The following is a 13,221-nucleotide window of genomic DNA, read 5'->3' on the forward strand; positions in this document are numbered from 1 at the left end:
AGGCACGCGCGGCGGCGCGCCGGGAGGGTCGATCGGGGGGGCGGGGCCGGGCGCAGCGCGGGCCCTGGCGGCGGCGGCGGCGGCGGCGGCGCCCCGTTAGCGGCGCCCCGCCGCAACCCCGCGGACTCCCCGGCGGGGAATCGCTCGCTGCGGGCCGCCTGCGGCCGCCATTTTACCCGGCGAGGACCTCGCGCCATCGCCATTGCTCGCGGCGAGGCCTGGGGGTGCCGCGGCGGCGGGACCGGCACCGGGGCCGGGTTGGGGCCGCCCGCTCGGCGCGGGGCGGCGGCGCCCTCCCCTTTCCTGGGGCGGCGGGCGCGGCAGTTGAGGGGGGCCAGGGGGGCGCGGTGCTGCCCTGCGCCTCACGGCGGCAAGATGGCGGCCTGAGGCGAGGACTACAGCTCCCGAGAGACCCCGCGCGCCGCGGCGGCGGGAGGGGTGTGGCGTGGCCGCGCGCGGCCGCCCCGCGCGTTCCCGCGCGTGCGCGCGCCTAGCTCTCTACGAAGCGCGCGCGGGGAGCCCGCGTCACGTGACCCCCGTGAGTGGGGGCGGGGTGAGGGGCTATGGGGGGTGTTACAGAGCTGGGGGGCTTTAAGGGCCATAGGGGATGGGGGGCTGCTAAAGAGGGTCTGGGGCCATAGGGGGTGTGGGGATGTGGGCACCAGGGCTATAGGGGTATGGGGGTACAGAGCCATACAGGGGCTATAGGAGCCATAGGGGATGGGGGGGCTATAGAGGGTATAGGAGCCATAGGGGGTGTGGGTGTAGAGGAGCTATAGGGGCCATAGGGGGCATGGGGATGTGGGCACTGAGGCTATAGGGGTGCAGGGGCTATAGAGGATACAGGAACCATAGGGGTGTGGGGGGAGAGGGGCTATAGGAGCTATAGGGATTCGGGGATCTGGCCACCAGAGCTATAGGGGTGTGGGGGCTATAGGGGTGTGGGGGTACAAAGCATATAGGGCACATAGGGGATGTCAGGGAGCTATAAAAGGTATGGAAACCATAGAGAGTGTGGGGGTAGAGGAGCTATAGGGGGCATGGGGATGTGGGTACCAGGGCTATAGGAGGCATGGAGTCTGTGGGGATCCAGTGTGTATATGTACTATGGGCTATAGGAGTTAGAGGAGACAGGAATAAGGGGATGTATAGGCGCAGTGGGATGTATGGGGATAGAAGACAGGTGTGGAGAAAAGGGCTATAAGGGCTGGGGGGGAGGGCTAAGTGCTATAGAGTTGCTGGGGGGGGGCGGGCAAGGGGGGGTCTCGTGGCTGATGGGCTATAGGGCCGGAGGGGGTATGGGAGGAGCAAGGGCGGCGGGGGCTATAGGGGCGGCCGCCCCCGGAAGTCCTGGGCGCGGAGGAAGTGGGGGGCGGCTGCAGCGGAGCCCCCCGGAGGGCCGGCGCCGGCAGGGGCTGGTGCCCGCCCCACACCGTGGCTTTTGTTCCCCCCTGCGCACAGGTCCCCACCACGGACAGGCGGACGGACGGATGCCAGCCGAGCAGGTGAGAGCGGCCGCCCCCAGGGAGAGGGGGGCAGCGGGGGCGTCTCTGCGCCCAGCATCCCCCCTTCCTCCTCCTCCTCCTCCTCCTCCTCCTCCTCCTCTTCCTCCTCCTCCTCCTCCTCCTCCTCCTCCTCGTAGGTGGCGATGGCAGCACCCCAATAGGTGCCGCGGGGACCATGGCCACCGACTCTGGGGAGCCCGGTGGCAGTGGCAGCACAGAGCAGCCCCGCGCGGCCTCCCCAGAGGCTCCTGCCGCCGCCGCTCCGGAGAGGAAGCGTTTCTTCCGCAAGAGCGTGGAGCTGGTGGAGGAGGAGCAGCAGCGCGCGGCGGCGGCGGAGCGGGGTCCTGAGGCGCGGGGTGACGGCAGCAGCGGCCGTGAGAAGGCCAAGCAGGACATCGAGGAGGAGGCGGAGATGAAGGCGGTGGCCACCTCGCCAGGCGGCCGCTTCCTCAAGTTTGACATCGAGCTGGGCCGTGGCGCCTTCAAGACCGTCTTCAAGGGCTTTGACACCGACACCTGGGTGGAGGTGGCCTGGTGCGAGCTGCAGGTGAGCCTGGCTTGTGCTGCTGCCGGCGTGGTGACGCGGCGCCCCCAGCACGCCCGCTGGCCCTCCCCGCTCGCATCTCCATGAAGGAAGCTCCAAACTCGCCCGCGAACCCTCGCATCCACCCCCGAGCCTCAAGTTTATCCCTCAAACCCTTCTGCGCGCCCCACGTTCAGTTCTTAAATCCATCATAAGTCTCCAGTTTATCTTCCAAACCCATCTGTAAATCATGCATTTCATTCTTAAATTCATTGACAACACCCCAATGTGTTAAGTGCTCTGTCCCAGCTCACGGCTTAACTTCTAAAACGCATTAAGCCACCCCAATCCATTAGATAGCCTGTGCCATTTGTTAATCAGTCTCTTAACTTCATTAAGCTGTCCTTCAGCTTCATCAGTTAATGCCACCGACTGCAAAACGTGCCGATAAACCTCCTAAGTTTGTTCTTTGTCCAATGCACCCTGTCCGTGAGCCTGTCCTTCCCCCGCTTCGGAGCCCTTTTTCCCCATGGAAACGCCTTTAACCCGGCCAAATTCGTGGCCCCGCTAAGGAGCCCAACCGCCCCGGCACGGCGATGGGCACAGGGCCATGGCGAATTCTTTACAGCCTCCTCTAATGAGCCACAAAGCGGCCACAGGGAATAGAGAGAGCTTTGGCAGCGGTGCGGTGGCAGGCGAGGCGCTGGCCGTGGCTCGTTTTGGGGAGGCTGACGGCGAATCTGGGGATGCCGCGGGGCCCCTTCACCCCCCAGGACCGGAAGCTGACCAAGGCCGAGCAGCAGCGGTTCAAGGAGGAGGCTGAGATGCTCAAGGGGCTGCAGCACCCCAACATTGTCCGCTTCTACGACTCCTGGGAGTCCACGCTCAAGGGCAAGAAGTGCATCGTCCTCGTCACCGAGCTCATGACGTCCGGCACCCTCAAGACGTGAGTGGCGCCGGACCCCAATTTGGGGACGCTGTGAGGGGTTTGGGGGTGCAGCGAGGGGCTTTGGGGATCAAGCGAGGGGTTTGGGGACATGGCAAGGTGGTTTGGGCGAGCCAAACTTTGGGGATGCAGCGAGGGGTTTGGGGACACGATGAGGTGGTTTGGGTGAGCCCAGGTTTGGGGACATGGTGAGGGGGTCTGGAACGCCATGAGGGGGTTTGGGGACAAAGCGAGGGGTTTGGGGACATGGCAAGAGAGTTTGGGTGAGCCAAGCTTTGAGGACACACTGAGGAGGCTTGGGGACATGGTGAGGGTCTCTGGGATGTGGTGAGGGGGTATGGGGGTGCTGCAAGGGGCAAGGGGACACCATGAGGGAGTTTGGGGATACAACGAGAGGCTTTGGGGGAGCCAAGCTTTGGGGATGTGGCAAGGGGGTTTGGGGGCACAGCGAGGGGGTTTGGGGGCACAGCGAAGGGTTTAGGTGAGCCCAGGTGTGGGGACATGGCGAGGGGATTTGGGGACATGACAAGGGGGTTCAGGTGAGCCCAGGTTTGGGGGTGCAGCAAGGGGGTTCAGAGATGCTGTGGGGAGTGTGGGGACACCGTGAGGGGTTTGTGGATAAAGCGAGGGGCTTTGGGGATGTGGTGAGGGTGTTCGGATGAGCCCAGGTTCGGGGGCGTGTCAGAGGGGCTTGGGGCAGTGAGGAGGTTTGCAGACACAGTGAGGGGGTTTAGGGACGCCCAGGTTTGGGGACGTGTCGAAGGGGTTTGGGGACATGGCGAGGGGGGTTGGTTGAGCCTGGGCTTGGGTGCTCGGGGACATGTCGAAGGGCTCAGGGATGGGACGAGGGGCCCCGGCCAGGGCTGGCGCGGGCAGCAGGGCCGGGGCGGGCACCGGAGAGCGGCGGTCTCCTGCCTGCTGCTGCCCCGCAGGTACCTGAAGCGCTTCAAGGTGATGAAGCCCAAGGTGCTGCGGAGCTGGTGCCGGCAGATCCTCAAGGGGCTGCACTTCCTGCACACCCGCACGCCGCCCATCATCCACCGTGACCTCAAGTGTGACAACATCTTCATCACTGGCCCCACCGGCTCCGTCAAGATCGGAGACCTGGGCCTGGCCACCCTCATGCGCACCTCCTTCGCCAAGAGCGTCATTGGTGAGCCGGGGTGCCGCGGCTGCTGTGCCGCCGCTGCTGCCGCCCCGCGCCGGCTCAGCTCGCTGCTGCCCTTGCAGGCACCCCCGAGTTCATGGCACCGGAGATGTACGAGGAGCGCTACGACGAGTCAGTGGACGTCTACGCCTTTGGCATGTGCATGCTGGAGATGGGCACCTCTGAGTACCCCTACTCCGAGTGCCAGAATGCTGCCCAGATCTACCGCAAAGTGACCAGCGTGGGTGCCGCTACAGGGCTGCGGGGAGGCAGGCGCCCCCTCCCCAGCGCCAGGTCTCAGCTCTGCCCTCCCCTCTCAGGGCATCAAGCCGGCCAGCTTCAACAAGGTGACGGACCCCGAGGTGAAGGAGATCATCGAGGGCTGCATCCGGCAGAACAAGGCTGAGAGGTAGGAGAGGCGGGGGGCCACGGTGGCGCCCTTGGCGTGTCCCCACCGCCCCCTGGCCCCCCTCGCTTGCCCCCAGGCTCTCCATCCGCGACCTGCTGAACCACGCGTTCTTCGCTGAGGACACGGGCCTGCGCGTGGAGCTGGCAGAGGATGACGGGGGCTGCGACTCCTCGCTTGCACTGCGCCTCTGGGTGGAGGACCCCAAGAAGCTGAAGGGGAAGCACAAGGACAACGAGGCCATCGAGTTCAGCTTCAACTTGGAGGCCGATGTCCCCGAGGAGGTGGCCTACGAGATGGTGAGCGGCACTAGGGACGGGGGGCGCGTGGGGCCCCAGTGGGGATGAGGGGCTGCCCTCACCCCCAACCCGCCCTCTTGCTAGGTGAAATCCGGCTTCTTTCATGAGAGCGATTCCAAGGCGGTGGCCAAATCCATCCGGGACCGGCTGGCGCTGGTGAGGAAGACGCGGGAGCGGAGGCAGGCCGATGAGCGGCGGGACCCCCCAGGCCGGGGAGCGCCCGGCGGCCCCGAGAGTGAGGACACCGAGGTGGACCAGCACGTGCGGCAGCAGCTGCTGCAGCAAGACCCGGGTCGCGCCACAGGTACGACCCCCCCTCCCCCCAGCCCCCTGTTTCACGCCTCCACCACGCCCCAGCACTCAGCGCTGCCTCGCTTTTCCTCCCGCGCAGCTGATGGCCTCTCCGAGAATGGTGCCATCCCTGACGCCTCTGGCCTCACGGCTGCCGCTGCAGAGCCGCCAGGCCCAGCCGAGCACCTCTACCCACTGCCGCTCACCGGGTGCTACCAGGGGGTAAGAGGCTCCCCGGGGGTCGCCACGGTGCCGCATGTCAGCAGCGGTGGGTTTTCCGCCCCCGTTGCAGCCGCCTTCGTCCTCTCGCAGCCGCCGAACCTGGGCTGCCCCCCGCCGCTGGCCCCATTGCCCGCCTGTGTCTCGCCCCGGCAGCACCCACCACTCGCGGTAGGTCCCCGGCGCCATGGGGCAGCTCGTCCGGCCCCAGCGTGACTTTCTGCCCCGGTCTGGGGAGGGGGAGCGCAGTGCCCCTAAATCCCTGCCGTGCTTCCTGTTCCCCCCGCAGCACCTCGAGTCCCAGGCCGCCTTTGGGGCAGAGGCACCGGAGCCGGCACCCACTGCTGCCTCCCCTCCACGCGCCCCGCCGGAGCCCCCGGCCACCGATGGGGAGCTGGGGCCCGCCGCCACCCCACTGCAACAGGGCTCCCGCTCGGGGCCCCTGGCGGCCGTGGCGCAGCTGCCACCGGCTCCGAGCAGGCCGGGCCCTGCGGTGCAGCCGCAGGCAGCCACCGCAATGCAGCCAAGTGCCGCCACGCAGCCGGTGGACGCAGCGCGGCCACGGACGGTCCCCGAGATGCAGCCAATTGCCGTGATGCAGCCAGCGGCCGCAATGCAGCCCCAGGCAGTGCCTGGGATGCAGCAAGTTGCCGTGATGCAGCCGCAGACAGTTCCTGCGATGCAGCCACCTCCCCCAGTGCAGCCAGCAGCCCCGATGCAGCCGCAGACCGTCTCCACAATGCAGCAAGTCACCACGATGCAACCACTGATGGTCCCTGCGATGCCGCAGGTGGCCGCGATGCAGCCACAGCCGCTCCCTGTGATGCAGCCATTGGCTATGGTGCAGCCGCAGGTGTTTTCCGGGATGCAGCAAGTCACTGCGATGCAGACACTCCCCAGGATGCAGCCGGTTCCCCCAATGCAGCCAGCAGCTGGGATGCAGCCGCAGCCGCTCCCTGGGATGCAGCCGTCAGCTGCGATGCAGCCGCAGACAGTCCCTGAGATGCAACAAGCTGCTGCAATGCAGCCGGCGGCCGTGGTGCAGCCCCAGGTGGTTCCTGTGATGCAGCCAGTCCCCACGATGCAGCCACAGCCGGTTCCCGGGATGCAGACGGCAGCCACAATGCAGCCGCAGACAGTTCCTGGGATGCAGCCGATCCCCACGATGCAGCCGCAGGTGGTTCCCGGGATGCAGCAAGTCGCTGCAATGCAGCCGCAGACGCTCCCTGAGATGCCGCAAGTTGCGGCAATGCAGCCAGCGGCCGCAATGCCGCTGGCCCCAGGGCTGCAGCCGGCTTCTGCCGCACACCTGCCGCCGGCCCTGCCCTTTGCCACCCCATCCGAGGGGGTCCTGCCAGAGCCAGAGCCGCTGGGCGACCGCGTTGGCCCTGCGCCAGAGCCGCCAGTGGCGTTCACCTTTGCCGTGCTGGAGCCCCCGGGCTTTTCCACCTTCCCAGGATACCCGCCGGAGCCAGCGGCCTTCCTCCAGCCCGGCTATGCACCTTGGAGCCTTGCCAGCGCCGTGGCTGCCCCACACCTGGGGCAGGAGGCTGCGCAGGTTTGGGGGCGGCCCCCTGCCGCTGTTTCCCTCTCCGAGGGCCGTGCTGGGGTTTCACGCGGCGGCGACTGCCGGCTCCCGCTCGCATCCCGCTCTCTCCACAGGCTTCGCAGCCAGAGCAGCCAGCAGCGGCCACAGTGAAGCCGGAGGCGGCCTCGGGGTGAGCGGGCTTGGGGCGGGCAGTGAGGGGGACGGACAGGCAGACGGATGGGCGCAGCCTTCCCTGTCTCACCCACCACTGCCGTCCCCTCCACAGCCCCGATGGCGCCACTGCCGCCCCAGGTGGCCACGAGCTCGCCGGTGGCAAGGCCGAGCGCAGCCGGCAGCGCCGGGCCTCCTGCCCCCGGCCAGATAAAGGCGCCCGCTTCCAGCTGACGGTGCTGCAGGTGGGTGGGGGACACCAGGGGCGGGGGGAGCGCGGCAGCCCCGCACACTCGCTGCCCTCCTCTCTCCCGCTGCAGGTCTCGGCACCGGGGGACAACACGGTGGAGTGCCAGCTGGAGACCCACGACAGCAAGATGGTGACGTTCAAGTTCGACGCCGATGGGGACGCCCCCGAGGACATCGCCGACTACATGGTGAGCGCCACTGCTGCCGCCCCAGCTGCTGCGCGCTGACGACCTACCGCATCGTTAATGCCGCCACCTTTGCCACTGCCACCAGGTTGAAGACAACTTCGTGCTGGAGGGCGAGAGGGAGAAGTTTGTGGAGGAGCTGCAGGCCATCGTGGCGCAGGCACGGGAGATCCTCCGCAGCCCCCCCTCCACAGCCCCCCAGGTAGGGCCACGTCTCCCCGTCCCCAGTGCCGGCGTCTTCCCCCTTCCCGGTGTCTCCCCCTTCCCGGCGTTTTCTCCTCCCTGGCGTCTCCATGCAGGCAGGGCCACCCGAGCCGGTGCAGAGTGCCCCAGCCAGCGGTGAGTACAGGGCGGCCTGGCCAGTCACGGTGGGGGCGGTTCGCGCCGTGGGGCTCGGCTCAAAGCCCGCTGGCGTGTCCCCGCCGCCGCCAGGCGAAGGCGCCCCCCAGTCATCCCCCGTTGGTCGCTGGCGCTTCTGCATCAACCAGACCATCAGGAACCGGGAGGCTCCAGGGCCCCCAGTGCCTGGCCCCGGTGAGTGAGCACTGCTGCCCTTGTTGCCACACGGGGGGAAGAAACGTGGCAGACGCCCCAGTGACAGCTGTGTCCCCCCCCGGGTTGCCGCAGGTGCGGAGAAGCCCACACAGAGTCAGCCGCCCCCAGAGACACTCAGTGTCGGGGCCACGGAGACGGAGGCGCCCAGAGGGCCAGACACGTCCGTGCCCCGAGGCTCGGAGCCGGACGTCCCCCGAGGTCTGGAGACGTTCGTCCCCCAAGGTCCAGAGCCATTTGTGCCCCGCGGCTTGGAGACATCCGTGCCCCGAGGCTCGGAGCCGGACGTCCCCCGAGGTCCGGAGACGTTCGTCCCCCAAGGTCCAGAGCCATTTGTGCCCCGCGGCTTGGAGACATCCGTGCCCCGAAGCTTGGAGCCGGACGTCCCCCGAGGTCCGGAGACGTTCGTCTCCCAAGGAGCAGAGATGTTTGTCCCCCAAGCCCTGGAGACATCCGTCCCCCAAGGTTCGGACAGATTCGTCCCTCAAGGTCTGGAGATGTTCGTGCCTCAAGGTTCAGAGCCAGACGTTCCCCGAGGTCCGGAGACATCCATTGCCCAAGGTCTGGAGATATCTGTCTCCCACGGTCTGGAGACATCCAGCCTCTGTGGTGCAGAGCCAGATGTCCCTCGAGGTCTGGAGACGTTCGTCCCCCCCGGCTCGGAGATGTTCGTCCTCCATGGTCCGGAGACATCCATCCCTCGAGGTCTGGAAATGTTCATCCCCCAAATCCCAGAGATGTCTGTACCCCAAGTCCCGGAGCCGTCCGTGCCCCAAAGTCCAGAGCCGCACGTCCCGCAAGCCCCGGAGACATCTGTTCCCCGAGGTCCAGAGCTGCCTGCGCCTCAAGCAGCGGAGCCGGAGGCCACCGCAGCCCGGGAGCTGGAGGAGGTGCTGGGGCGGGAGCCGGAGGCATCAGACAGCGAGGGCCCGCCGAAGCGGGACTTCGCCGACACCGGCATCCGCACACTGGACGAGAAGCTGCGGACGCTGCTGTACCCGGAGCACGGCTGTGGCGAGAGCCAGCGGGACGGCCCCGGCCTCGAGTCGCCTCCCTCCTCCTCCTTCTCCTCCTCCTCCTCCTCTTCCTCTTCCTCGGAGAGCCTCGGTGGCCCCCCGGGGCGCCATGTGAGTCATGGGGGCTCGGCGGGGCCGGGCCGGGGGCCAGCAGGGGGCGGCGGTGGCGGGGCTGGCTCGGGACCCCGCTCTCCGCAGGAGCCGCCGCCGCCGGAGAGAGCCGAGGGCCACGCCGCTGCCACCGCTGCACCACCGCCGCCGCCGCGCCCCGGAGCCGCGCGCCTGCAGGCAGCAGGAGGTGGATATTTCGGCCTCAGGTTTACTTGCCCTAGTCTCAAAAACCCCATTAGCAAGAAAACGTGGACCCGCAAATTAAAAAGCTGGGCCTACAGGCTCCGCCAGCCCGCCGCCTTGTTCAAGAGGGCCAAACCCCGGCAAGGTAGCGTCGCCTCGCGCGGGGGCTCGCGCCTAGGCTCCCCATCGCTCGTTTGCTTCCTTTGCCCCCTCCCCGGTTTGTTTTGCCCCCGCCGCCACCCTCCCATCGTTTTGCCATTCCACGTAGCCGGGGTTTGGGGGGTTTGGGGGGGGCCGGGGCTGTTTTGGGTCCCCGCACTCACCCCCCCCCCCCCCGCTGCTTTCTCCTGGCTAGGCGAGGCAGAGGAGCGGCGGCCGGGGGTGGCTGGGGGCCCTTTCGGGGAGCCCCCCGGCGAGGTTGGGCCCCCCCCACGGCGCGGCACGGCCGCAGGGTCCTTCCGGCGCGGGCGCTTCCAGGTGGGTGCCACCATGGGGCAGGGGGCCCTGGCGTCTGGGTGCTGGCGGGAGGGCGGCTGGCCTCCCGTGGGGACCCCCAGGGTGTCCCCAAGCACCCCAAACTGCCCCCAGGGACCCCCAGAGGTGATGGGAGCTCCCCCAGGGACCCCCAGACTCCCCCAGGGACCCACAAAATGCCTCAGGGACCCCCAGAGATGATGGGAGCTGCCCCAGGGACCCCCAAAACGCCCCCGGGTGTCCCCAGAGATGATGAGAGGTGCCCCAGGGACCCCCAAATTGCCCCTGGGACCCCCAAACTGCCCCCAGGTGTCCCCAGAGATGATGGGAGCTGCCCCTGGGACCCCCAGACTGCCCCCGGGTGACCCCAGAGATGATGGGAGCTGCCCCAGGGACCCCCAGACTGCCCCTGGGTCCCCCCAGAGATGACGGGAGCTGCCCCTGGGACCCCCAGACTGCCCCTGGGACCCCTCCAAAGAGCCCCAGGAGCGACAGGGATCCTCCTCGAGCCCCCAGCCTGCCGCGCTGGGAAGGGGCCCAGGTGTCCGGCTCTGCCCGCCACCGTCTTCCCTCCACGTCCCCCCCCCAGGTGGTGGCAGTGCCCACACGGGGGGTGGAGGAGCCGGCAGGGGCCCAGGCGGCGCTGGGCAGCCCGCCGGGGGGCTCGGGGTCGGACAGCGAGGCCTCGGCAGCCCCCCCGGGTGGGCTGCGGCGCCCCGGCTCCGGCGCCCACTCGCCCTCGTCGCCCATGAGCAGCGACGGTGACTCTGAGCTCGAGGACGAGGACCTCCGGGCTGAGCTGCAGCAGCTGCGGGAGAAGTAAGGCGGGTCAGGGGAGGGGCCGGGCACCCGGGGCCGCATCCCCACCCTGGGTCATGCCCTGTCCCCCTGCCAGGCACATCCAGGAGGTGGTGACGCTGCAGGCACAGCAGGACCGGGAGCTGCAGGAGCTCTACGCCCGTCTGCGGGCCCTGAGGGACACCCGGGGGGAGCCTGGTGAGGCCGGGCCACCCCCCACCTCCCCCCGCCGGCCCCGGGCCCTCAAGGGCAAGGCCCGGGGACGCCCACCGGCCCCCGGCCCTGACGTCAGCCCCACGCCCACAGGTGGGCCCCATGCCGGGATGCCTGGGCCTGCTCTGGGGGGAGCTGGGACACTGGGGTCTGCTCCAGGGAGGGGGGCTCGGACATCTGGGCCTGCTCTGGGGAGGGGGGCTGGGATGCCTGGGCCTGCTCCGGGGAAGCTGGGATGGCCAGGTCTGTGCCGGAGGCTGGGACACCTGGGCCTGCTCCAGGGAGGAGGCTCGGATGCCAGCAGGGTCGTTCGGGGTCTGGCTCAGCCCCATAGCAGCTTCCAGCAAGTCCCTACCATGTCCCCAGAGCACGGCGGCGGCTTTGCGCCAGCCCCTGCCTCCTCCTCCTCCTCCTGCACCAGCAACTCTCAGCGCCCGAGCAGCTCCCGGGGCCCGGCCCTGCCAGGTACCGCAGGACAGCGGTGTCCCGCCATGCCCATCCAGGATGCCTGGGCCCCTGCCCCCGGAGGCCTGGGCCCCCGCCGTGCTGGCACGCGGGCTGACAGTGCCTGTGCCCTGCAGAGCCCCGCCGGGTGCCGCCAGCTGCCAAGAAAGGCCTCTTCACAGATGACTTCCACCGGCTGGTGGATGAGTGGGCGCGGGAGACGGCGGGCACCCCTGGCCCCAAGCCCAGCCTCAACCAGCTCCGGCAGAGCCGGGGCCGCCCGGAGCCCGACGCCCGGGCCAGGACTGCGGAGGTGAGGGGGGTGCCCGGATGCCTGGGCCCCCTGGGGGGTGCCCCGCTCTGAGCCCCCCCCGTCTCTCTGTCTCTCCTCCCGGTGCTGCAGGGCGCATCCTCGTGGGTGTCCACCCTGGCGCAGCTGCGCGGCGCCCTGCCGCCCGGCCTGACCTTCGCCGGGGCGCCACCACCGCCCCCTGGGCTGCCCCCCTGCGGCCCCTTCCCGCCCCGGTGGGCCCCGGCGCCCCCGCCCGGTGCCCTGGGCCCGGCCCTGCACGGCACCGGCTGCCCCGTCCCGCCAGGGCCCAAGTGAGTGCAGCGCCGGGTGGCCACCGCCACCGATCTCGCGCCACCGCCGCCAAGCCAGAGCCCCCCGCAACCTCCCCCGTTTGTCCTGGGGCTGCCTCTTTCCACCCCAAAACCTCCCTGGTCCATCCTGGAACCACCTCATTTCACCCCAGAACTGCCTCAGCTGAGCCAAAACCTCCCTGTTTTGTCCTGAAACCAGCCCATTTCACCCCAAAACCTCCCCGTTTCACCTTAAACTCACCTCCTTTAACCACAAACTTCCCCAGTTTGTCCTAAACCCACCTTGTTTCACCCCAGAATGCTTCGGTTGACCCCCGAGCTGTCTCACCTGAGCCAAAACCACCTCATTCCACTCAGAAACTTCCCTGTTTTGTCCTAAAACCACCTTGTTTCACCCCAGAACTGCCTCAGTTGGCCCCTGAGCTGCCCCCTGAGCCAAAACCTCCGTTTTTCCTAAAACTGACTCGTTTCAATCCAAAACCTCCCCAGTTCATCCTAAAACCGCCCCGTTTCACCCCAAAACCGCCCCATTTGCCCAAGCCCCCCTCGGGCCTGTGTTTCACCCCAAATTGCCTTGTTTGACCCCCAAACACCTGCTTTTCCCTAAAACTGCCTGTTTTTCCCAAAAACCTCCTCATTGGGTCTCAAATCTTCCCCAGTTGAGCATAAACCCCTTGGTTGCCTCACAAACGTCCTCGTTGGGCCCTGAAACCCTTCGTCCCGCCCCCAAACAGCCCCATTTTACCCCAAACCCGCCGCGGGTGTGCAATTTGGGGCATAAATGTAAGGGTTTGTCCATCTACCTCATTTCACACCCCTCCCCCCATCATCTCCCCCCAGGCCGGCGAGGTTTTGGGTTCTCTCTGTGGCATTTGGGCTCCGGGGGCAGCAGCTGGCGGGGCCCCGCGTTTATTTTTTTGGACGGATTGTTATAAAGGAGTAAAAACAACAAAAAAAAGAAAAATAATAAAAACCCACGTGGAGAAGCGGGTATGTGTGTGTGTGTTGGGGGGGGGGGTTGGTCACTCCCAATATGGCCGCGCCGCGCCGTCTGCGCCACTCCCAAGATGGCCGGCGTCTGGACGGGAGCCGCCGCGGGACACAGGAGGGGGCAGTACGGTGTTTCCCACCTCCCCTTCGCCGCCACTCCCAAGATGGCGGCCGGCGCCGCGCCGCTCACAGCATGGCCACCGCGCCTGCGCGACCTCCCCGTGATGGCGGCGCGACCGAGACGCATGACCCTCGCCCCCTCTCCCCTCCTTCCGGTGACCCCAAGATGGCGGCGAGGCTCCGCCCCCTGCTTCCCGTTCCGCGTTTGAATAAACTTTATTGGGTGGCCGGAGCCAAGCAGCGGTGGA

At 67.9% G+C, this 13,221-nt stretch overlaps 1 protein-coding gene across 4 annotated transcripts; it reads left to right on the forward strand.

The window, feature by feature from the left end:
* The first annotated feature begins 74 nt into the window (after positions 1-74).
* WNK3 (WNK lysine deficient protein kinase 3) lies at positions 75-12,849 on the forward strand. 4 transcript variants are annotated; one of them, XM_067315103.1, is made up of 26 exons: positions 77-538; positions 1,462-1,505; positions 1,643-2,052; positions 2,802-2,974; positions 3,907-4,127; positions 4,205-4,362; positions 4,442-4,530; positions 4,607-4,826; positions 4,911-5,130; positions 5,218-5,339; positions 5,430-5,507; positions 5,626-6,894; positions 6,999-7,054; positions 7,151-7,280; positions 7,356-7,472; positions 7,558-7,671; positions 7,769-7,808; positions 7,902-8,003; positions 8,097-9,148; positions 9,236-9,335; positions 9,687-9,808; positions 10,395-10,624; positions 10,701-10,909; positions 11,183-11,281; positions 11,398-11,573; positions 11,664-12,849. In XM_067315103.1, the coding sequence occupies exons 3-26, from the start codon at positions 1,681-1,683 to the stop codon at positions 11,865-11,867; spliced, it is 5,673 nt and encodes a 1,890-aa protein (XP_067171204.1). In that variant the 5' UTR covers positions 77-538; positions 1,462-1,505; positions 1,643-1,680; the 3' UTR covers positions 11,868-12,849. The 4 variants fall into 4 exon arrangements, with proteins under 4 accessions (XP_067171206.1, XP_067171203.1, XP_067171205.1 ...); XM_067315102.1 differs by having other exon boundaries at positions 76-538; positions 8,097-9,335; XM_067315104.1 differs by having other exon boundaries at positions 76-538; positions 8,097-9,335; positions 10,701-10,801.
* The last annotated feature ends 372 nt before the right edge of the window (positions 12,850-13,221 follow it).

Source organism: Apteryx mantelli, chromosome 41, assembly GCF_036417845.1.
Source record: "Apteryx mantelli isolate bAptMan1 chromosome 41, bAptMan1.hap1, whole genome shotgun sequence".
Classification (NCBI taxonomy): domain Eukaryota; kingdom Metazoa; phylum Chordata; class Aves; order Apterygiformes; family Apterygidae; genus Apteryx; species Apteryx mantelli.

Bases quoted from the DNA above. Each gene is read 5' to 3' on its own strand.
- WNK3 (XM_067315102.1), top strand. From the start codon at position 1,681: ATGGCCACCGACTCTGGGGAGCCCGGTGGCAGTGGCAGCACAGAGCAG. The intron at 4,128-4,204 runs GTGAGCCGGGGT...CTGCCCTTGCAG, and splicing joins CTTCGCCAAGAGCGTCATTG to GCACCCCCGAGTTCATGGCA. The intron at 4,827-4,910 runs GTGAGCGGCACT...CCCTCTTGCTAG, and splicing joins AGGAGGTGGCCTACGAGATG to GTGAAATCCGGCTTCTTTCA.